Consider the following 24612-nt stretch of genomic DNA (forward strand, 5'->3'; position numbering starts at 1 on the left):
GAGTTACTTAAATTATGTGCAGCAAATTGGTCTGCTTTAACTGTGTCACCCCAAATATACCTAATACTGTATATAAAGCAGGTAATTTCTCTGAAGTGATTTATTTTTTTCTTTCTCAGACGATTAGTATTTGTGATGTACAGCTATGGGCGAGGATTTAAATGGTTTGCTGTAGTTGGCTTATCCTTCTGCTAAAACGTGTCTTCCTTTTCACATTGCACAATGCCTAACGATACCATTCTAAAAAGCATTTTTAGCCTTTGGAGAATACCCACTTCTTTGATGGGGGCTAAAATTGCAGTAGCTTGCTGGACATGTAGCATAGCAGTTGGCCTTCAGTTAACACCTGCTTGGCTGACCTGACTTGCTTTAGGCTTGCCATTTATTTGTAATGTCAGTGCAACATAGACTCCTGCTGCCCGTTTTATTCTGTTGACCACTTTACATTGGAACAGAAGAGGTTCACATGAAACTTTCCAAATTTCATCAGTATTTCACTGTGTTTGTACATAGTATGGACTTTTCTTGCCCTTCTATATTCTCAGTCTTACTCCGCTGTATTTCTGTTTTGGATAAATCTATAAATCTGGGTAGGTTTTTTTTTTTTTTTTTTTTTTTTTTTTTTTTTTTTTTCCTAATACATGCTTCAAGCTCTCTTTGAAGAACTGAAGTTATGGTTTGATACTTTGGCTGATGATCACCTTTATTAGAACTTGTAAGGCAGCGCGGTCATGATTTTCACAGCTGTTCATGTCCAAAGGCTTTACAATCATTTTTTTTTTTTTGTCTTTGCCCATTTACAGCTTAAAGAAACATATCAGAGAGGGGAGGTACCCCTTCTCCAATACAAAGTTGGGAATTTGAGGGATATGCGTTGCTTTGAGTGAGTATTGTCCCTTCCGTAGTGAGAAAAGGCAAAAATCCAGCTGGCTGCTGCTGAAAGTAGGGTAATGACCTGAAGCATGAATACCATGCTCTCTTTCTTGGTCTCCAAGTGGTTTGTTGCCAATGCTTCTGATGCACCTTTGAAGCAGAGCACTAAATGTGTATTTATTTAGACAGGTAGCAGCAGTAAGCATTTTTTAGACAGTCAGGAGTTTCTTGGCATTAATAATTTTCAGAACATTTAGTTATTATTATTATTATTTTAAGAATTGCTAGGGACGCTTTTCAGTTATAGAACAAGGTTGCTAGTCAAAATGGATTGAGAGGTGCAGACCAGTAGGATGTTCTTAAAACATGCTATTATTCACACTGTTACTTTGACTGGTTAAAATCCTCTGTGTCAAATAGTTTGAGAGCAACAGAGGGAACTTAATCTATCACACTTCAGAATTCTGCCAAAATGTTTCTGCATCTTTGAGCATGTTACTCATTTATCTCCTTCCCAGTTTGAAGGAAGCTTTCTTTACTTGTACAAGAATAATGGATAAAATAGCAAGGTCTCATTGCTTGATGCTCTGTTCTTGAGGGTCAGTTTTTTCCTATTTTCAGTTGTTGTTCATTCCAAGAATGTTGGTCAAGGCCAAGATCAATGTTGATGCTCAAAATCTCCTTCTGTCTTCAAAGAGAGTAATGGTTATGACTTTTCCCTAACAGCATATTGTCAGTGCACTGTCTGATGTTAATTAACATCCTTGTGCTTTACATTGCATTTCATCCCTGTAATCTGGTGTAATTTATCTTTTCCTAATAATCCTGACTCAGCTGTAAACAAGGTGGAAGAAAGTATATAAATAATGTGGATAGTATTCTTCGTATATGTGTTATTGTATGCCTTGCTTCATGAGGAGTATTTTCAAACAGTTATCGCGCACATCAGTCTTATGTCTGTGTACAATTAGGGGAGTTCAGTAGTTTTCATTTTCATCTGATGGTGGTGGTGTAAGGAACTTAGCTTTAACTGTCTCTTCAGAGAAAACAATCAAAATTAGTGTTTTTCTCAGCTTTTGCCCGAGGGGGAGTTTCTTAACAAAGCCGTGTATTTGTGTTTGAACGTGTATCACTATATTAGCAGGTAAGCAAAGGTATCCAATTTTCCTGAGCAACAAAATACTTGATTACAGGTCTAATGATAGTTTAAGAGGTGTTTTCAGATGTGCTGAAATCAAAGACTTGAAGCAGATGAACTTAATTATCTTTGTGAATATTCACAATCACATTATGTGTTTTAAATGTCACATTTGGAAATAGGGCCTCATTGCTAGTTAATTAACAATAATTACTCAGGGTAGTACTTATGTTTCTGCAATGTCTTACCCACTGTGAAAAATGTGCTTTACTTCTGAAAATTTAGCAGTATAAGAAAGTTTTCATTCTTAGTATTACTGTTGCTTAGCCCCTCTGTTCTTCTTACATCTAATAATGCTGCGTGGAGAGCTGGTTATCCCATTCCCTTTCCTCTGCTACATCTGGATGATGTGTTTAATGCATAAACTATAGCGTTTGATTTCTTTCTTTCTTTTTTTAAGCAAGTAGTCACTTCCTAGCAGAGTGCTAGCAATAGTAAAATAGACTGACAGTGTAGTAATCCATTATAAAGTGTTACAAAGGTATGTTGACATCTCCAACTAAAGAAATGTGGTTTATGATAATACCAGAAGGTTTTTTCAGTCATAGTGCTCAGTGTGTCATTCTCTGTAAGAATGGCTTTTCTTTGCAAAGAATATTACACAATCCAAGGCAGCTTAGTCTACAGCCAAAAAAACCCTCTTAGATCCTAGAAAATCCTTCCTATGTTCCAGTTCTTGGCTTCTCTCTTGCATCTTTCTTTTCTGCCTTTTTTTAGAAATTTAATTGAAAAGTAAAGAGATTCCCTTTTAAAGTTTTCCCCCTTCTGGAATAAATCTTTCTGAGAAGAAATGTTTTTTTTCTAATATCCAACCTGAACCTCCCTGGGTGCCACTTGCGGTCATTCCCTCTCATTTTATTGCTGTTGCTTGGGAGCAGAGGCTGACTCCCACATGGCCACAGTCTCCTTTCAGGTAGTTGTAGAGAGTGATGAGGTTTCCTCTGAGCCTCCTCTTCTCCCTACTGAGCAATCCCAGTTCTTTCAGTCACTCACCATAAGGCTTTTGCTCCAGACCCTTCGCAGTTTTGTTGCCCTTCTTTAGACATGCTCCAGAGCCTTGATGTCTTTATGTACCTAATAGGAATTAAGTACTGATCAAGAATATGTTGAGAACTGATCACTAATCTCCATAAATTTTGTGAATAAGCAGAAGCATGTAATACTGCTAGAATTTTCAAGCCAAACCTAAAATATTTGCATTCACTATTATTTTTTTCATATTCATTCAGTAATCCTACTGTACTCATAAAGTAAATATTACGAAGTACATCTCATAGTGAAGTATCATTCTCCAAGCTCTTCATATGCAGCAAAAACCAAATTGTCTTTGATGTAAAGTTGTGTTTCTTAAGTGTTTGCTATTGCAGTGCCAAGGATGGAGAACTCTGGAATCTGCAATCGGGTGGTTGTGGATGTAGCCGCACTGTGTTGCTTTAGTAATGTATGTGAACGTGCAAAGCCAGCTCTGCTGACTAGGTGTACATTAGAACTGCTACTGATCTACTGATGCCCTTTGGGATAAAGGCCTTCATGAGATTGTTGTCAGTAATTTTCTGTTGAGTTAATGATTTAACATGTTACTCCTCAGGTTTTTGGAGGAGAGAGATTAAATCATGTACAGAAGCATTATAGGGCGGTCTAAATGATTATATAGTAATGAAAACGCATCGCAGGGAGGAATATTAATCACATGCCTCATCACAGAAGATGGCAAATATGAGTACTGGGCCCTTTTCTGCCTAATGGATTGCGTGGATGTGTGAAGGAAAAATAACAAAAGCTAATCAGTTCTGTTTTGTGTAAAGATGCTAATGTGTAGATACTTGAATTTCCTTAAAAAAAACCAAACAAACAAACAAACAAACAAAAACAAACAAACAAACAAACAAAAAACACCCAAAAACCAACCAACCAACAAAAAAAAACACCCCAAAACAATAAAACCTACTGATTTGTGTGGATGTCGTGCAAATGGATTGGAGGAAAGGAGCTCCTGTAATCACTTCACTTGAAAGGAGAACAGTTTTAAAAAGTACAGTGATGCAGCTGATGATGTATTTTTGTGCTAAAGTTTCTGTGGATTAGTCAAGTCTAAGTTAACCTGAGAGAGCATAAAGATGGTCTGGGCTTTGCCAACAGAAGGAACAAGTTAAAATTGTGTGCTTGTCTTCAGCGTGGATACATACGAGTGTAAAAAGCAGGAAAAAGTGCAGTGAACTCAGAATGCTTGAGAGAAATGTGACAGTCAAATCTGTGGCATGAAGGAGGCTGGAAGGGGTGATGAGACTCCCTTCAGGCACATAAGGGCTCCTGGCACTCACAAGGGCCTGCAATGTGTGCTGGTGGGCCAGGCTGTAGTTGTGGTGATGCCTGCATTGGGTGAGGAAAATTGAGTGGAGTGGTGTGTGCCTGGAGGGAAAAGATGAGAGTCCCACTCTGCAATTTCTCTGCTACATCTAAATGATGGGAATAAATTGACAAAACATCTCATGTGCACTGTTGCATACATTAAAGAACACGTAAGTTCTGGAAGACAACCATTCCCATCTGTAGTGCAAACAGCTTCGAGTCAGTAGATCTTAGAGCAGATGCTTGATATCTCAGGAGCCAAATGTAAATTCTGAGAAATCCCAAGGTCTTTAGGTCACCCATGCCTTGCTACTCTAGAGATACTTCTTGTTAGTGACCAGTAAATGCAAACATCTGTAACATAATCCCTTGGATCTCAGTGTTATTCATCCTGTAACGCTTTTCAGCTTTAGGATCTAACAGTTTTTTTTTTTTTTTTTTTAAAACAGATTTTCTTCTGAACAAAATCTCTCTTCAGCCATTCAGCAGTGAATTATCTAAGTAGGAATTCTTACATTTGAATCTTGTTTTGATCTCTATAAGGAGAGCATCAGCAAGGAGTCTGGGAAGCAGCTTAGCGCTGTGCATTGTCAGGCTCTTTGATTTACTTAAGAAGTACGTGCTTCCACATGGTGCACCACTGCAAAGTGAAGGTGTTAGGTGGCAATAACATTGCTCTAGGGGAGTGAAGACACCGAACCCTGTATCCAGAGGCCTTTGTCACTTAGATAAATCAGTTGTAAGTGCATTCTTCGGTCATTTAAAAATATTCTGTGTTGTTTTAAGTAAGCTATTGAGACCAATTGTCCTGTTTAGTGCTTTCTTGACTTAACTATTAATATGTCTACTAAAGTATATAGCTGAAATCAAATATCTTAAAATCCACATCAACGTGGATATTACACCTTGATATATGTTTGACTTTTTGCAGTTCTCAGTGCCTCCTTATTTGTGTAGCTCTCAAAGGTTGTGGCTTTGCTGCCTTTCAGGGAGAGAAGTGCTGTGTTATGTGATCAGCTCATTTGACTTCACTCGGTACTGCATAGTTTGGACTGAAACTGGCAGTGGAGCTGTGTAGAACAGAGTTGATGTATAGGGCCTGAGGAGTTGGCATTTCAGTGCCTGGGTGTTTGCTGCATGGCTGTGCAGCCAGCAACTTGCTGATCTGCTACAAGGCTCACAGCTATGACGCTGTGCTCAGAGGGATCTCATCCCATCTAGGGATAAGGCATTTTTATGGGTCTTGAAAGGGAGGCTGGGAAAAGATTGTTTCTGCTGCAATACAATTTAAACAGAGGTATTTCTCCTTTTGAAGAGCAGAGAGGGAATGGGAAAACTTGTGCAATCCTGAAGTCTAGCTGTCTGCCAAAATACTTCAAAAGAAGCATCCATCTATTCAGACATTTGTCTCCTTCCATCAAGAATTTATGCTGCAAACTGTTGTAGTCTTTTAAAATGTGTTTGATATAAAGATATAAAGCACAAATACATACTTGTGCAGAAGGAATCCTTTTTTTTTTTTTTTTTTTTATTTTTTAATCTTTTGCTGTAATTTCCCCCAAGTTTTTAAATGAACAGTCTAAAGCGAGGGAAAGGAAATGATTTCAGAAGAATCTTGTTGATAATGTTTTGGCTTCAAGGAAGAAAGCTAGAGTTGTGAAGATCTCAGCAATGTAGGAAATATACAGAAGAGTAATGAAAATGAACATGTCCACTTCCTCTCAGCTTTAATCTTGTAACAGAATGTTACTAATAAAAATGTTAAAACTACACAACGATTGTTTTGAAGGGATTTATAAATTCTAACCAACAAATTAATTAAACTCTGGTCCATATTACCAAAAATTAAGCTAGTTGTTCATACTGCTCTTTTTACTTCCATAAGGTCGGGAATCAATTTTCTGAAACAAGATGCACTGGTTCCAAGTCACACTCTGCTCCTGCCTTCAGCCTGTTGTTATCCGTGTTGAAAAGTTAACTGTTTTTACAATCGGTCATTTTTTAATGTATTTTGTTTAAGAGGTTCAAAGCTTAAGTACTTCTATAGCAAATGATAGGTCAAACCTTGCACAGCAGCAATTGTAGTTCAGTAATGTGCTGATGCTGTAGAAGTACCATTCAACAGGTAGTAGTAATGGCTTATGCCTATGATTATGGTATCCTTGGGAACACAGATTGCCCCTAAAGAATCCATAAAAAGTAATTAAGAATAGCAAGTGATTTGACAGTTGGCTTAAGGTAGCTGCATATTGTGTCCTTCCCAGGGGAGTCTTTCAGTTATGGAAACAGACTGAAAGCCACTTAGGCTTCACTTTTAAATTTTTTCATAAATATTCAAAGAAAAGAGATGTGGTTGATTTTTCTGTGTTCTCTAATAGTATCCACTTTTAAAGTTGTATTTAGTGAGGAACTGGCTGGTTGCCATGCTGATGCTTCTGCTCTGTGGATATCGTGTATCCCTTCAGTGTTGCACCAGACCAGTGCTCTGACTGGCATTTCTCCCATCTCTGTAGCCATTCAGCATCTGTTTCACTGTGGCAAAGCTACATCAGAGCAGCAACTGATTAGCTGTGGAAGTGCAGCTGAAATAACCCGAATTTATCTTCAGGTTTTTGAGGGAAACAATCTTTCTGATGTGAAGAAAAGAATCTAAGAATCTAAGCAGAGAGGCATTTCCAGTGCCTGAAGGTGAATAAATCAGTATATACCTAATGAATATAGTAGTCATCCTGCGGTATTTTTTCCATCCAAATGCTCATCATGGGGACATAAATTTACCAGGTTTTCTTAATGTTACATTTAGCAATGTACGTATAAACCTACTAATTGCTTAATGATAAATGATTTGTGTTGTTAAGACCTCGTCAGTTAGAAGGGTAACTTACAGTAGATAGAATAATATTGAGAGATTGAAATCCAGATATTTGGTTCTACTCAGAGGCTTGCCATTTAGTTTAACAACCCTCTTCTCTCAGCTTCCTCAACTCTTGTGAATGCCACCTTGGATATCAGACCTTAATTCTTACATAAGCTAGTGAAGATTAACAAACTTAAAAATTGCAAAATAGAAGACCCGAAGTGAGGATGACGTAGTTATTTTGACTTAGAATACTTATTATGGTTAGAACTGGTAGTTAGTCTGTCTGATTTTAGTTGGCCTTTTTTTGTGTTCCGCTGTTTAAAATGATGGTATGACTCGTAATGAAGTTGTTTTGCTGTTTAACATTATAATGGTGTTTTAATGGCATCTTAATAGTATCTCTGAGGGCTTGTATCAGAGTAGTTTTACCTTCTCATAATTGCATTCCACAACAGACTGTAGCAATACAAGTTATGTTGTCTTAATTTTTTTTTGTTGGTTTCTTAAATATAACAAATGCTCTAAGTTGTCTTTCTGTCAAATAAAGGAAGTGTTAGATGATGATGTTGTTGTATATAGCTTATCTTCCATACTTACATGTTTTGTCTCCAAGCAATAATAAAGTAGTCTGAGAAATAGTAGGTTGTAACTTGTTTTCATGAAAACTTATCTGTATTACTTAATAACATTTACATGTGTGTTAAGTTGATTTGGCTCCCAGTTAGGAAGAAGAAGATTTCTAATGGTGCATTTTTTTTATTTCTTGTGTATGTGTGACTCTGAAAATAAGTGTTGTGATTTATTTCATACCCAGTGCTTGTTTTGTTTTGTGAAAGCAGTCTGAAGGAAAGTGCCTATTCAGCTTTGTTATTTTTGTAAAGCCCTAGGTGTTGAATGGAAATAGTTTGGTGAAGTCATGACAGATTTAGCAGTCACTTCTGCAGTTATGATGTAATAGAAATACAGTTTTTCTATGAGTTGCTATGTCATGAAAGCACTCACATATAGCTGATATTGAGTAACTCTGATGATTTTCACTTTGTTGCCAAATAAATGACCTGGAAGGCCAAGTTGTCATCCTGAGCTTGTTCATACCTTGACAGTTTTATTTGGGCTCCCGTATTTACTGTGCCTGTAACTTTTGAGCAAACAAAAGTTATTAAAAAATAATAGTAATGAAAAAAAGCTGGAATGGGTTCCCTAGAGCTGTGGTCATAGCACCAAGCCTGCAAGGGGTCAAGAAGCATTTAGACAACTCTCTCAGGCACATGATTTGATTTTCAGGTGGTTCTGTTTGTAGCCAAGAGTTGGATTCGATTTTCTTTGTGGGTCCCTTCCAGTTTGGGGTATTCTGTGATTCTAATTCTATTTGGAAAGTTCAATTTAAGTAGTGTTGCACCACTTTCTTTACATTAAACAAGAGTTTAAATACGTTGTTTCTGTTCTCATCTTTCATGTCCCAACATTTATATGTGTGTTCTTTGTGTTCCGCAGCATTTCACCCAGTCAAGAAATGTTTGTGTTATCAAAAAATCCTCAGGTGAAGGACTGCCTATGAAAAGGCTGTGAGAAGTTGGTGAACTGAGCTTGTTTGTTTAGAATCTTCATATGATTAATGATTAAAAAAGAATACCAAACAGAAAGTAATATCTTATCCTGGCTTCCCATCTTATCTTTCTCTAGTTCTGGGAATAAATTATGTCCAAGAAATAGGAATTTACTCATGGCAATGCTCTCTTACTTCTCTCTTTACTTTTCCATTTATAAACCAAGTTCATTCTGACAAAAATACAGTGAGTAGCATTATATTTTAGTTTTTGGTACGGTGAAAATATAAAATTTAACTTGCTAGTTAAAGTAAATATCCGTGTACCATAGATAGTGTTTTTTTTTTTTTTTTTTTTTTACCATTTAGTATTTTACCATTAATCCTTTTTTTTTTTTTTTTTTTTTTTTTTCTTTTACATCTCTCTCTTTACATCTCTCTTAAGAGCTCCGTTTGCCACTTATGACTTGCAAAGACTCCCATGGAAGCTGTATTAATTATTTCTAGTGACAAAATCTCAGCCAGTTTATGTATTTTAATTTGATTTGTTGGTCAGATTTTCCTTGTGCTGAAGGTTATTTGTGGCAGTACAGAATCATTAAGTATATTCTCAGCTCAGGCTGAGCGTAATAGCTGTTATTAAGACTTTGCCAAGGACATTCCCATGATGTATATGATGAGATTCATAGCAGTTTTGGATTTTAGCTGTGGTTTTTTAACTTATTTTTTTATAGAATTCTACTTAATTCATCTGTTCCCTTGCCAACTGAAAACGTCGATGCCTTGACCCAAAAGCTTCAGAGAATCATAGAATTGTTCAGGTTGGAAAAGACCTTGTGTGTATAGTGCTTCTATAAGCATTTAAAGGTTTCTAGGTCTTAGAGTCATAGAATCATTGAACCATTTAAGTTTGAAGAGGCCTTTAAATGTCATCTAATCTAACTCCCCTGCAAATAACAGGGACACCTCAGCTTGGTTAGATTGCTCAAAGTTCCATGCAGCTTGACCTTGTGCATCTCCAGGAACAGGGTGCCCACCACCTGTCTGGGTAACCTGTGCCAGTGACTCACTACCCTTACTGTAAAAACAGGAAAAAAACAAACAAAAAACAAACAAAAACCCCCAAAAACCTAAATCTCTCCTCTTTTAGTTTGAAACCATTGCCTTTCGTCCTATCATAACAGATCTTTCTTCTCTCTTCAAGTACCAATATTTATGCTTATATAAACAGTGACAATGTTCATCCAGGTAATTGAGATCTGTGAGAAAAGTGACGAATACCTTGTCTGGTCAGTGATTAGGAAATTTTGGATAGCTTCTCAGATTTCTCGAATTTTACCCAAATGAAAGACAGTTGCAACACATACACCAAATCCAGTAAAATTGAACTTTGCATTGGACACTTTCTTCTACTTTGAGGTCTGTGGCCTTTCTGGTCTGTTAGGAAATAAGCCTCTAGACCACAATATTCATGGCACTTGTGTTTTCCCTATCTCTTTGCTGGGCTGCTTGGGAGTTGTAATCACATCCATCGTGCCCTGAAGGTTAGGGTGGCCAGATGCTGTCAGTTGGTGGGCCGGCTGGGTACTTTCTGTAACTCTTTGAATGTATCACTGTTGAAATTATTGTTGAATTCCTGGTAATTGTTTTGAACAATAAATAATGGCTTTATGTGATTGGCAAAATCAGTTTTCATACTGCTGTCTGGTTTCTATTAGTACTGCTAACCAAGTTAGCAGTATGCTACTGGTATGAGGTATGGTAATTGCTTTATGCTTCTGTCAGAATGAAATCCTCAACAGAAAAATACCTATTATATTAGTATCTAACGTACTGTTCTCTTATAAGGAGACACTTTCCACCTCATTGGTTTAACAAATGTACTTGAAACAATTTAATGTTATCTTTTTGTTGAAAAATGAAGTGAGACCTTATGCTAGTTGCCTTGGCTAATTTAATTTATGTTTTGCTGCTTTCCGTTCTCCTCCTTTCTACCATAGTGAGAGTATTTCAGTAATAAACCTTCCAAATACAAACTCTTAATCAGATATTAAAAAAATAATCAAGTTGGCATTTCTTTGAGTCACTTGTCCTACTGCTTTGGATTGATAAAATAATAGTGTTTTGAAATAGATCAGCTCCAAAAAGGAAGCTAGTGGAATTTACTAAGTGCTTGCTGAAGTGACAGCGTTGATATGTATCTTTTACACCATGTCTAGATTAGAAAAATGGATGTCATTTAAAATATGTTCCCTGGCACACTTTTAAACATTCTAACAGTAAGTGTTCATAACATTTGAAAATGTGCTAGCTTTTCTTTAGCTTTATAGATTCTGCTGAAAAGCTCTTTTGAGGGACATTTACCTTTCACATGAAGGTGGTATGCCCTTAAATGATATTCTGTATAACAATCTGAACATCTATTTGCATCCTACTTAATTGAAAATTGATTAATACATAACACTTAATAGCATATAACGCTTAATACATATAAAACCTGATATGGGCTCTTGGTTTTTCCAGACCCTTGGTTCATAGTTGCACAGGACTGTTTCTTAAACAGTATCATTTTGGTTATGTATCTGGAATTTTTTTTATCATTTGTGGAGTAGGAGCCATTGATAGAAGAAGTTCATAATTAAGATAGAATGACATAGCATGTTTAAGGGGAAAGAAGTTCTATTATTTCAATACGGATGTTTTGCTGAAACTAGCTTGAATTGATGCATTCAGAATTTTTTAAATTTTGTTGTGCATGGTCCTGAAATTAATTTGTTGTTTATTATTCTTGTCTCTGCTGAAATTCTTTTATTTATGCAAATTTTAAATGTGTACAACTTCCTGCCTGATACTTCTAACCTCTAATTTATCACAGTTAAATCATTGTTCTTGATTTCATTGTGCAGTTGACTGCCTGAGTAGATGCATCTCTTTCTTTCTCAAATTAAGGTGGCTATATTTTACTTTCTGTAATCCAGTTTGCTTGGAGGCCAGCACAGAATAGATAATCACAGAACGCCAATGAAAGATACACATTCAATTCCTAATTCATCAGTCACGTGTTAGATTAGTTCTCACAACTTTTGTTACTCTACTTACAATGCTGTGACTTAGGAATTAAAGCCTAGTTTGTCCAGTCAATGACAAAAGCCTTTATTCTGTGTCCTAGCTGATAGTACAGCACACCCCTCAGCATTCTTCTGTGCCTGCTATTTAGTTGAGTATCAAATGTTTACCCTCTCATCCTGTCTTTTGTGATTTGCCTCGAGAATTTTTTTAACTTCAACACAAAGTACTTGATTTTCAGGGGCTGTTTTCCTGAAAGCTTTCAGACAGGTAATAGTAGAACCCAGAAACATATAATCTGTCATAAGTCTCTTATATTGTTTAGTTTATACAATTTATGGACTTTTGAAGGTGAGAAGGACAAAAAGGATAGTTGCAGAATTTTCACAGTGTTTTCAAATGATGCAGGAAAGCAAGCAACTTTTGATGCTTTTATTTCCAAATATGATGCGGAATATGAAAAAGTAATTGAATTAGAAAATCCATCAGATATATTTTTTTTTTCAAATGATATCACTGGTATAATTTGTCCCTTGGCAGTTCATACCTGCCATTTTGGCATTGTATATTAATCCTATCAGATAACCATATAATCACCATACTTTCTATAATAGAAGAGGAAATGTAATGAAAGCAGTCAATGGAGAAAGAAATGGAAGGGCAATGTTATAAATAGTGAATCGCAAAAGAGCAAGAACTAATACTGAAAAATGAATGAGCTTGACACATTAAAGCCAATTTTAACAAAATTGGAAAAAATGTGTTTGAGGTGTTCATGATACATTAATTCCAGAAATGTACTGAAGAAAATCTTTGAAAATAATTAGCTAATTTCAAATCTTTGTATCTTGGCTGTTTCTCTTTCAAATTTTGGAGAGTTCATTTGTAATCGTAGATTTAAAGAAGTTAATACAATGATGTATGCTTTTTACTCATGGCAATCACGTATTTTAATGTTTTGGGGGTTCTTTGTGAAGGGAAAGGATGGATGGTTACTGGTTTATAATGTAAAATGTTGCTTGAAAGTGTGATGGAAAGTTTTCAGAGTAGCAGGCTGAAATTTGTGCTTTCAACTTTTTACTTCAGCAATTAAAATCACAACTAACATCACAACATAAAAGAGCAACTTCAGATTTAATGAGAATTTATTTCAGGTAGAAATAGTACTGAGTGTCAATAAGAACTGAGTTTTGGAAGGAAGCAGCAACACTTAGAACAATTGATCTCTCAGTAAAGATAATTGAATATAGATTTGTCCTTCCACACAGATATGTGATGGCATTTAGTCCTATAATGGTTGGCATACATGTTTAAACACCTATGGAAAAATATGTATATCTCAGCCTGTATTTATTTTTAGTGAACTGCCCCCCTGCCTAAGTATTTTATTATGTATTGAATATGTAATCCTTTATTTCATGTAAATCTGTAAGTTTGTTTTATAGAGCTTTATGTTAAAGGTTTATATTACTAGTATGCCTAGAGGTCAGCAATATCTGGTATATAAAATAAATCTAAGTAATTTTAAGATGACTAATTTCTTAAAACCACTTTCTTTGAGATTAAAGCTGTAGTTATAACAGTACTGACTTTTATACACCGTTCTTAGATGCTGAGTTTTAATAGTCCTTTATTTCTAGGGAATTCTTGTCATGTATCTTTCATCGAGACTTGAAAAAAAAATTGTTGCTGAATTCTGGTGGGTATATTGTAACCAGCACAATTGTCGTGCTCTACACTTAAATAATGATGTTAAATGATTAACTGATATTAAATGTTTGTTTATTATTTACCATGGTAATTTAGAGAATGTGATTCCATGTTCAGGCATCACGTTGAGTGTTTTGCAGCTCTGCAGGATACATCAATGCAGTCTTTTAGACTTTCATTTTAGCCATATTGTTCTATACTGGCTTGAGCCAGCATATAAATAAAGCAAAGAAAGCAAGTCTAGAAAGACTTACACATAAATTATTCCTCAACTACTTAACAATCGCTTAGGCGGTTGAAAGAAAAGCCCTAAAATACTTTTCATCCTGGAGAATCTGTTAATCTGACATTTGAATGTTTTTCAGAGAGAAGTGATCTTGCATAAACAAGATTCATCCCTTTGCAGCAGTCTCCTTCCTTTTTTAATGTGTGTGGATGCCCATAGAGAATAAGCACCAGCTATGGAGCTGGCAATCATCTGAAGCATTTGATGGAGTATATGGAATTCTCTTGTTAGCAAAACCTTCCCCCCCCCCCCCCCCTTTTTAATTTCTTTTGATAAAGCAGTGGAAAAACCATACCACACAAATGAAGAACTACTTAAGAATGCAAATATGATGTCGTCTTTGTGATGATCCTTTAATGGAATTTGGTAATGACATGCAGTAGGTTTTCCATTTGTGCTCATAGCTCAGTTAACATCTCTATTGCTTTCAAGCACAGAGAGTTTTCATCACTTGGGTTAGAGACATTCTATTACAGTTAAGCATTCATAGTTCTCACTTTTTGGTAATTTCTTATGTGTATAGAATGTGCAAAGCTTGTTCTTTAATTGCCTTGTTTTCAGTGCTGCACGCACTTCTGTGTCTTGATTTTCAATGGCTCACCTTTATGTGACATTTTGTGGGCATGACTGTGTCCCTTAAGTGATTGCTGAGGAGCTAACTGTAAATATCAAATACCTGTCTTGCAAATAGCAAGTAGAGCTTCCCTTGTCCTGGGAAAATGAACACAGAAACTTAAAATCTTGAAATTATTCTGCTGATGAAATGGGACACGCACTACTGTATTAATGTTAGACTGAAGTACAGCCACCAGACAAAAGATTTGAAAAATTCCTTCAGGATGACCCCATCTGCTGTTGCTAGGGATGGGGGCAGCCACTATGTGCAGAAAATGCAAGGGCATACTTGAGGAAACATGAGGACAAGTGGGAGGACATGTGAAAGGGAATCATAGAATCATCATAGGACGGCTTGGATTGGAAGACATCTAAAAGCCCCTCCAGCTCCAACCCCCTGCAATGCATATGGTCCTGGTAAAGAATTTCCTGAAGGGAAGTTGTGATGAGGAGGGGTTTGACCTCTTTTCCCAGGCAACAAACAGCCACAATGGAAAGTTGTGCCAGAGGAGGTTTAGATTAGATGTAAGGAAATACATTTTCTTTCAGAAAGTGGTCAGACACTGGAATGGCCTGCAGGGAGGTGGTGGAGTTGCTGTCCCTGGCACTGTTCAAGAGGCATCTGGATGAGGTGCTATAAGATATGATTTAGTAGCTTGTGGTAGCAATGGTGGCAGGAGGACAGTTGGACTGGATGGTCTTGTAGGTCCTTTCCAACCTTGTGATTCTATGAGTCCACAATTCTATGTTAATTGGTAGGTAAACTAAGTGAATGTCCTCAGTCAAGTCTGCCTTGTCCATGTTGCTGTGATACCAGAAGGCATTGCAACACCGCTCTTGCTTGAGCAAAAGGACCTGATAAAGAATATAATTGCAGGGAGAAATATGTTATTGAGTGACTTTCCCCTGGTATGTGGTTGGTAGTCTCATCCATATGAGTCAATCAGTTCCATTTCAAAAAATGGAGAGAAATGTGCAGTTTTAAGGCTGCACTTTTCCCATTTATACAGTTGTTTTTTTTCCCTAATCAGGCTAGTGCTAAGAACTTGCTTTACTTCATCCTTCTTGTGAAAATTAAGTTTTCATACTTAATCAGGGAGACATGACAGAAAAATATCTGAGGCATGTGCTACCTGTTTTCCTTTCATCTGGATTCATTCATTAGCTTCTTCATATTAAAAGCACTCCAAGACGCAATTAACCCTTTCTAATACTATGAAGCTTGAAATGATCATTAAAACTCATTAAAGCAGAGAAACTTGCTTTCAAAAGCAGCTTAATATTACATTTTCCTGATTTCTTTTCTTTTTTTGGATATGGCCATCACAGTTACAGCCTTAACGGGCTATTCAAGTAATTAATAGTAATTGATTACTTTGCATTGCAGAACTATAGTCTGTGCTAGAAGATCCTTGGATGAAAAAATTCTGTATAATGTAATACTGCCTTCTGAGTATAGGCTGTCTAATAATGGTATTGCATCCTTTTTGTCCAGTGTGAGGAAAAATAGAATTCAAAATAGAAATGCATGACCAGAAGTTTTCGTTTCTCCTTTCTTGCATATGTTTTTCTGTGAATTGTGCTGATGCTACAATATGCATACCTATTTTTTCTTGCATTTACTGGATTGTTATTGTTTTTAACATCTTTTGAAAGGCACAGACATGCAGTCAATTGTAATTCAGTACTGACTCATGTAGACATATCTAAAAGTAGAAATTGGTCTCACTTATTAAAAAGGTCATTTTTTTATATTCTGCAAATTGCCTAGTGTGTACCCAGTATTGTATAAGCAATCTTAAAATTTAGTTAATTAGATTAGACAAAATTCAGAGTAACCCTCCAAGCTCATAAGCAATGTTATTTAAAATATGCTAGTTTTTGAAGGGTGGAAATGACTAATTACCAAGAGAAGTACAGTGAAGTAAAATGGTGACTTCAAAGCAATAAATTGCTTTGGGTTTTACTTTCTGACTGATACTGTAATAAACCTGTCATGAAGCACTACCAAAGTGTTGACTTATTTGTACTATTAATATTAGAAGAAATAAAATTGAGGATTTAGTAGTGCTATAGAAGTTGGTATATATTTCATTAGACAATCCAAATAACAGCTGTAATCGAAGTTATAATTACATCTAGAAGTTCTGTATTCTAAAATGTCTTAGTTGGGAACAATTTATGTTTTAAAATGCTTCTTAAAGTATGAATTGAGCTATTTGTATTCTGCAAATGTTAGTTGTTACATAAAAATAAGCAGATAACTACTAGAATGAGATTTTCAGAAGTGCTGAGCATTGATCTAGTTTGGTCCGAAATAAACTGAAAAATGAGGGCTTAGGCTGATCCTTTCTTTATATTTCTAAGATGATATTCTTATATGACTCCTCAGCAAAGTTAAGGACAAATTCTACTTAAAACTCCAAACTGCAAGTCTGAGAAATATGATTATAGCCCATTTATAGGCAGATGTGGAAGCTGCAATCTGCTAGGAAGGTCTGATAAAAGCAAAAAACTTCAAAGAAAACATGAGAAACTGTATTTAGATGCATCTGTGAACAGAAGAGCAGAAATATAGATGGGAAATTATAACACAAAATGCCACTGAGAGCAATAGAGATGTTTTAAGAAATAAAGTAAGTCATGGAAATGCATTATATATTCATGCCTTGTTAATAAAATGCCTTAATTCTAATCAACCATGCAATTATTTCAAACAGATATTTACAGCTTAACAGATATGCATTTGGAATGCAAAGCTTTCTTAGTCAGAAAGTGATTTGCTCTAGCTAGTTATCGGTACACTTAAATTATTCTTTTTTAACAATCCAAGTTGCCCTTATCTTTTTTTAAGGTATGGGATGCTGTGGACACAGGTGGTTGTTTGAGGACGTTTTCCTGTCATTCCTGTGCTGTCCGAGCTGCCCAGTGGTCATCCTGTGGAAGAAGGATCCTCAGTGGCGGCTTTGATTCCATGCTGCACCTAACAGATGTGGAGACAGGTAAAGGCCACATACTGGTACATTTTAGCAGTATTTGTCACCTTTGAGTGTAGATAGATTTGGATCTTGTGAGCTTTGTTTGAAAACATGCATAAAATCTATAGATCTCGGTTAGAATTCTTGATAATGTCCTTCATTAAAAAGTTTCTCACAATTAAGGGTAGTTTAAGATTCTTAAAAAGACCAGAATGACTCTAACCTCGTGACCACACGCAATTTCTGTTGTCAGATACTGCACAGAATGTAGGCAGAATGACACCTGAGTGGTTTTTATGCTTTTGCAGTTATTCATTAAAGTGTTTGCAGAGCCCCTTAACATTGACTTCTGTATGTAACTACAGAGCACAGAAGCACAAATTCCGATGTGAAATTTGAGATTAAATCTGCATTGTGAATTTGATTGGGAATTTAAACGTTGTGAACTCAACAATTAATATTCAACTAATGCTCTGCCTCCTCACGTTTCCTTCACAAGCCAAATGGATTCTGTGAGCATTACTTCTTTATCTATGTTATCAGCATTCATACAGTGGTGTTCTTTGGGACCATTCGTAACAGCACATCTGTGTGTGTATAAATGTGGGATTAGGCCTCAAATGGTTTATTGAAGAGATGCAATTTTTTATTTTTCCTTCTTAATTTGTTTTAAAATATTTACCTCTGCAAACATGCAGTGCTTTTTGTATAACACTGCAAAAGACATCCAGACAAAAATGACAAGAAGCTTTTGTTTAAGAGGGTTTTATCTTATATAAAATTAAGAAGGAATTTGTATGGAAGTATCCAGAGAATTGAATAAACAGGGAATGCTGAGAAAATGGTTAAGGAAATTTGTGAATATTGTTCACATCAAGGCAAGGTTGTCTTCCATGCTATAGGAATTTATTTTTTTTTTTCGCTATTTCTCACACAAAGAAGTTTTTAAATTCAGTGATGGCTGGAAGGGAGATACTGTAAAACATGTGACACAGTTATACAGTATTGGTGTTTTCAGAATATTCATGGTTTTAACAGTAAGAAGAATGTTATGTATCTGATGTAGTAGTGTTACATGAAGTAATATACCAAGCCATTTATACTACAAGACTTTTTATCTTATTTTCAGCCTTAATTGTAGCAGTCTTCTTGTTTCTAGACTCATATATAACTGAAATTTACTAATCTATGTGGATTTAACTTTTGATGGGGTGCTTATAAATCTAGAACAGAATGGCTTCTGTCACTGAGGGGATTTATAGTGACAGAACACATTTTATGTGCCTGAGCCATTTGAAAGGACAGCCAGGGCAAAGTCTTGTTTCCTAAAGTTATTGAAAAAATTCCAAAGGACATAATTGTAATGATCTATTTTAATTTTGAAAATTGCTCATGTAACTGTCCAGGAATGGAATGGTAGTTGTTTATTTTATCAGAAAGAAGGTATTTCTAGTGTTTTTAGGTGATGGAAACAATAGCAATTGTTAGCATAATTTTTAGCATGAGTTTCAAAACAGCTGAGCTTATAGCTGGCTCTTTCCTTACTGACCTCTGAGCTATTCCTTACTGCATGAGTAAATTCTGTGTTCAAAGGCATAGTGAGTTATCAGAATCATTTAAAATAGAGGGTGTTCATTATTGCCTTATTTTATGAATGCAGGGTTTCTTCTGTCAACTGCATTTCTACTGTTGATATTTCGAACTGGCTTTCATTGATATTCACCTGACTTGGAAACTGAGAGTAAGGGATAGGAATTTTATTCAGATTTCATACACATCCAGGCCATTTCCTTCTCTGTTGTAAAGTTACTCTTTTTCATAATTTCAGATAATTCTTTCCAAAGAAACTGGGCAAGCAGTTTGCCTTTGGAATTCAAATAAATTTGATATAAAAAGACTCATTTCCATTTGAAAAACTCTAAGGCTGCTATAAGATTTTGATTTACATTAATTCACTGAATCATTCATTCCTCCTTGCTGTTCATCTGTACTGAAATGATTTCTTCTTTGATTAACTTCAGATACATGGTAGAACTGTTTCTTCACAGAGGACTTTTATATGCTTTTTTGGACATCATTGTTAATTACTTTCCATAGCTAGACTGAACTAACTAGCAATGGGCTTAAATGCAGTAAATGCGTACTGATGGGATTTTATAAATAATGCTGTCTTTAAGGCTCTGTGCTCATTTCTTGTGCATATTGTTCTGTCTCAACATTTTAGTCAACTTTGAATTTTAATCTTTCTTATTTTAATTTTCAGTACATTTTTTTTCCCTATATTACATACGTGTTGTAAAAACTGCTACATCTTTTTCATCAAAAGAAACCTCACAGACTATAGAGAATGGCTTTTAAAGGTGTGGGGATTTGTTTGTTTGTTTATTTATTTATTAATTTATTTGAAGGAAGCATTTTGAGTTGTTTTTCTCTGCCTTATTAACTGAAAATTATGGCCTAACATTTTGTTTGTTCTGGGTCTAATGACAACCAGTTAGAAGGTTTGTCAACGGGAAGTACCATCATAGAGAAAACAGTGACTGGCTCTTCTTTGAAAGGATGGGAGATGAAGAACAAACATAGGCATACTGCGAACTTTGTCTCAAATCAAGGTCATCAAACACTAAAACAGGCATTCTAGAGAGGCCATGAGGTCTCCATACTTCGGAACTACATAACCTACCACAACTAGATCTGATCTTGAGTAAGGGATTAGACTAGATAACCACTGAAAGTCCAACTTGCTAGGTTCATAGAATCATAGGATTTTTTGAGCTAGAGGGGATCCTTAGAGGTCATCTAGCCCGGCTCCCCTGCAATGAATGCCCACAGCTCAGAGCCCCTTCCAGCCTGAGCTTGAATGTCTCCAAGGATGGGGCATCCACAACCTCTCTGGGCAACCTGTTCCATAGCGTACTGTGCTATGATTCAGGGTCAGTGGTTCTATGGGGAAGAACAGGGAACAAAGAGAATTCAAGTAATGAGGTACAAAGTGTTAACTTGCCCTGGTTTAGTGAATTTGAAAATAAACGTTTTTTGAATCTTCTAAAGACATTTTTAATAGATTATTTTTTATTATCATAAATGGTCATTCACTATCCTAACACCTGTTATGACTCTCTACACCTTTGGTTTTCATGGAAACAGTTTCTATTCTGCAGAGTATAGGTCTGATCTGAAGTATGCATAAAATATTTCAGGAATTCAGTTATTCATGGGAGCAGTTCTGTGGCAACAATTAGCATGGGGAAAGTTCAGAGCTGCAGTATGGATGTTCATAAATATTAGTAAATCCAAAAAATGAGTTGCTTGTGAAGAATAATGATCGATATTTTTAATTGTTCTATTTCACTTGTGTTTTTTCATTATAAAAATAAACTTTCTGAAAGGTTTCAGAAATGCGATACTGGTACTGCAGCATGTGAACCAACAGGACTCCTTGGTTGTGTACGTTTTGCAGTGCATTTATATTCCTGTTCTACTAGTGACAATTCTGATAGTGTTTTGTTTCTTCACCGAATAGCAATTAATATTCTGAGAGAGCACTGAACATTTTATTCTAACAAAATTTATTTTATAAACAATTCAAGATCAGACACGTTTGACGTTTAGCTTCTGTTACATCCAAATGAAGTGCAAATTCTCTACCAATTTTAGAAGGGGAGTTATATTTTTAAAAGTTATTTATATCTATTTTATTCTTGGAATATTTTATTCGTAAGTGGATTTTTCATTAGTCACAAATGAAACAGTGCAAACACTAATAGCATAGGCAGAACAGTGGCTGGATTAATATTATCTGCGTATTATAGATACTTTTCATTCTTTAATATTATGAGAGAGGGAATGTTCCAAGAAACTTTGGCACTTTTCCCAAGTTGCCAAAACCTACCATTGTATTTCTCTTCATGTACCGAGCTTGATTTCAAATGTAACATGCTCAGAGTTCCAGTAGGGGAATTTAAATTATTTTGAAATATTTCACATTTCCATAGGCAGGGCACTGAAATGTAGTCATTGGTTTGGAAAGAAATTTTTTATTTATGTGGTGAGATAGGGTTGGTCACTTGCATCGGTTTTATTTTTTGCTGTTTTTAAATTTATTTTATTTTAAATTATGTTGAGAATTTGTTAATGGGATATTTTGTACCTTCACGAGGATGGTCCACATTTACTTTTCTGTTTTCTTTTCTATTCAAGTTTGTTAGCCCTATAGTTATAACAAGATTATTGCTAATGTAATTCCGTTTGCTCAGATAGAAAATTTAGTGTTCGTAAATAAACATCAAGTTGGGAGTGCTGTGACTTTCTCCTCCTGTTCCTACCTTTTTTTTTCTACTACTGTGTATATGGTACTAGGCATGAATAGCATGATAGTACTAGCATGAATATTTTATGTGACATCTCACAAAAAATAACATTTAATAGATAATTTTATTTTATTTTAGCCTTTTGAATGTGCATGGGCATGTTTGAGAGGTCACAACAGCCCACCCAAAAATCCAGCAGTTTTGAGTAATATGTTGAACATGCATTAGTGGTCATCCTCCAGCGAGGAGGTAGCACTTCATTAGTCTTTATATTCAGAAGTGTGAATTCCTTTTAAGAAGGGGGAGAGGTTATTTTTGAAATGTTTCCAAGGACAAAAGGTAAAAGATTTAATAGTTGAAGTTTATGACTACGTAAGGGAAAAACAAATAGGAAATACATGTAATTGGTGTAACTTTACTCCTTGGAGAAATAACTAAACAATTTGTAAGCACAGCAAGATAAGAGGGACAAGTAACAGCCAACATCAATTTGTTAAGAACGAATCATGTCTGATCAATCTAATTTTCTTCTCACTGTTGTACATGAGAGAGAGGTTGTCACTGTAATGAGATTTTTTTTTTTAAAGTATTGTCTCATGTATTTTTGTAAACACAGTAGGGAAATCTAATCTACTTTGCAAAATTACTCTCATGTCCTTGCCACTTTTCTTTACTGATTAGTGTATGGAAGTGAATGTTTTGGATTATGCAGGTAGGAGTGTGAACCTTAGGACCACTCAGCACAGTTACAGAAGCATCCTGTGCTCGATAACCGTTCTGATGTTCTGTGAAAAATTCACGATGTTAAATAGCCTTTAAAATATCTGATTTCATAGTTGAGCAGTTTCACAGTAGGTTGCAGCATAAAATGAGCAGAAACATATGTTCGGGATCTCTTTAAGGATATTTTCATACTGTGTATGTTGCTGGTGAGCCTTTAATGAATGAAGAATTGAATTAAAGTACTGTACAAAACACAATGCAAAGATGTAGTAGGTATTGTTACTAAAAATGCAAAAATTAAAGATTGAGGGAACTGTTTGCTTTAGAATAACAGTCTTCACTGAGGAAAATGATCTGTGACATGTGTCTTCCCTAGCCAAATCAAGTTTCAGAAAATAGTATTTTCTGTACTTGATGAGTTGGTCAGGCCTTTGATACACTATCTGTAGGAACTAACACGCAGTAAATACATATGCAATAAAGATATATACAAGCTTGCTGATTTACAACCATTGTACTCTATTGCAGATTGCAGAGTCTTCTGCTCAAAGAACATCTTTTGCAGTATATAAAATAAGGCCCCCAGAAGTTGAGTGTGTTTAATTTTAACAGACAGAAGTCTTGTGGAGGTAAAACTAGATCTCAGTAAATTGTTGAGCAGTTAATGTTCTTCAGCGTTCAAGATGACAAGTTCCACTGGATCTTTAAATATGAGGGCTGCTGCAAAAGTATTGCTTATTCTGTTGGCTCACAACATCAGAGAAGGTTGTTGGCTGTATGGTAGTAGAGACTGAACCTTCCTGCCAATATTCAGTTACATTGTGTTGCAAACAAAGATGTGTCACTAAGTTCCTCCATGTGGAAACAATTGTACCCATTGACATTGCTGAATGTTTATGGAGACCAAACAGTGGATGTGAGCACAGTGTGGTGGTGGGGGGTTTGTTCAGCATAATGACAGTGACAGACCTCCACTGATGCAGATTTTTATGAGCGCAGCATGCAGGCTGTTGTTCATGGCTGGTGAAAATGCACAGCTAATGGTGGTGACTATGTTGAGAAATAGTGTTTTGTAGCTGAGAACTGCCCTATCAAATTGTGTTCTTGTGCTCTTTGTATCTGTTGTAGTTTCCATGGAAATAAAAAGGAGGCACTACTTTCAGAGCGACTTGCATATATATGCAATACTGTTTGAATGGTATGCTTGATCAGACTGCTTGATCTCATGTTGTAATTCTTGTTTGAAAAGGGTAGTACAAGTAGGCTATACTTTTTCTAATTTCTGATTACAGTACCATATAAGCATGGTTTAAACTCCTTTGTTTGTTAAATTTACACAAGCATAATTCCTTGGAAGCAAAGTGCTTTTAAACCAACTAGAGAGCCCCTGCGTGCAAATTCAGTAACTTTTTTCAAGTAATTTGTAGGACTGAGTAAGATGCATAGTTATGCAGCTTTTTGCTAGCCTTCAAATGATGCCTGTTAGTGGCATAGATAAGAGTAACGTTTTGTTGCTCCTATTACAGATGATTTTAATAACTTCTTCCTTTTCCATGGAGTCTTTTTTCTCTTACCTCGTTGTTAGGATGCTACAAGCTCCCAGAAAGATGATCAGTATTGCACACGTTTTGAAGAGAAGGCCTCTGCTGTCTTTGTGACCTTCTTTTTCTTTTGGGGGAAGGAATATTGAGGATTGAATTAAGCGTTCCCCTCAGTAGTGATAGAGAGGACCTTTAGATCTTGCATGGATGATCAGAGATCACACAGATTGAACCGTTAAAAAAGGAGGAAAAAAAAAAAAGCAAACGATGTTCATGTGCAACATGAGAGGAGCAGCAAACTCCTCTCCTTAAAATCCCTGCAGTCTATTTTCCTTGCCAGTGCCAGCTCAAAGAGTACACACGTGATGAAGTACAATCCATCTCTTCTTTTCTTTACAATGAACAAGTAAATAATTTGACAAGCCTTATTCTCTTGACTGTGTAAGCTTATTTGAGCAGATGGTGAAAGTGGAACTGATGATGAAATCAAATTAATTGGCTCTAAACCATAAAGTAAGCATGAAAAAAGCTAAATTTTCAGTGTTGTTGACCTAACC

General features: G+C 35.8%; 1 protein-coding gene across 1 annotated transcript in view; it reads left to right on the plus strand.

Annotated features, from left to right (window-relative positions):
* WDR25 (WD repeat domain 25) overlaps window positions 1-24612 on the plus strand; it is a gene marked incomplete at both ends in the record, with an annotated part of 54728 nt that overhangs the window by 13390 nt on the left and 16726 nt on the right. The window contains 1 exon segment of the mRNA XM_079536935.1: window positions 17358-17505. Within this exon segment, the coding sequence (XP_079393061.1) occupies window positions 17358-17505 (148 nt within the window).

Source organism: Tetrao urogallus (genome assembly GCF_951394365.1).
Source record: "Tetrao urogallus genome assembly, chromosome: 6".
In the NCBI taxonomy this organism is placed as follows: domain Eukaryota; kingdom Metazoa; phylum Chordata; class Aves; order Galliformes; family Phasianidae; genus Tetrao; species Tetrao urogallus.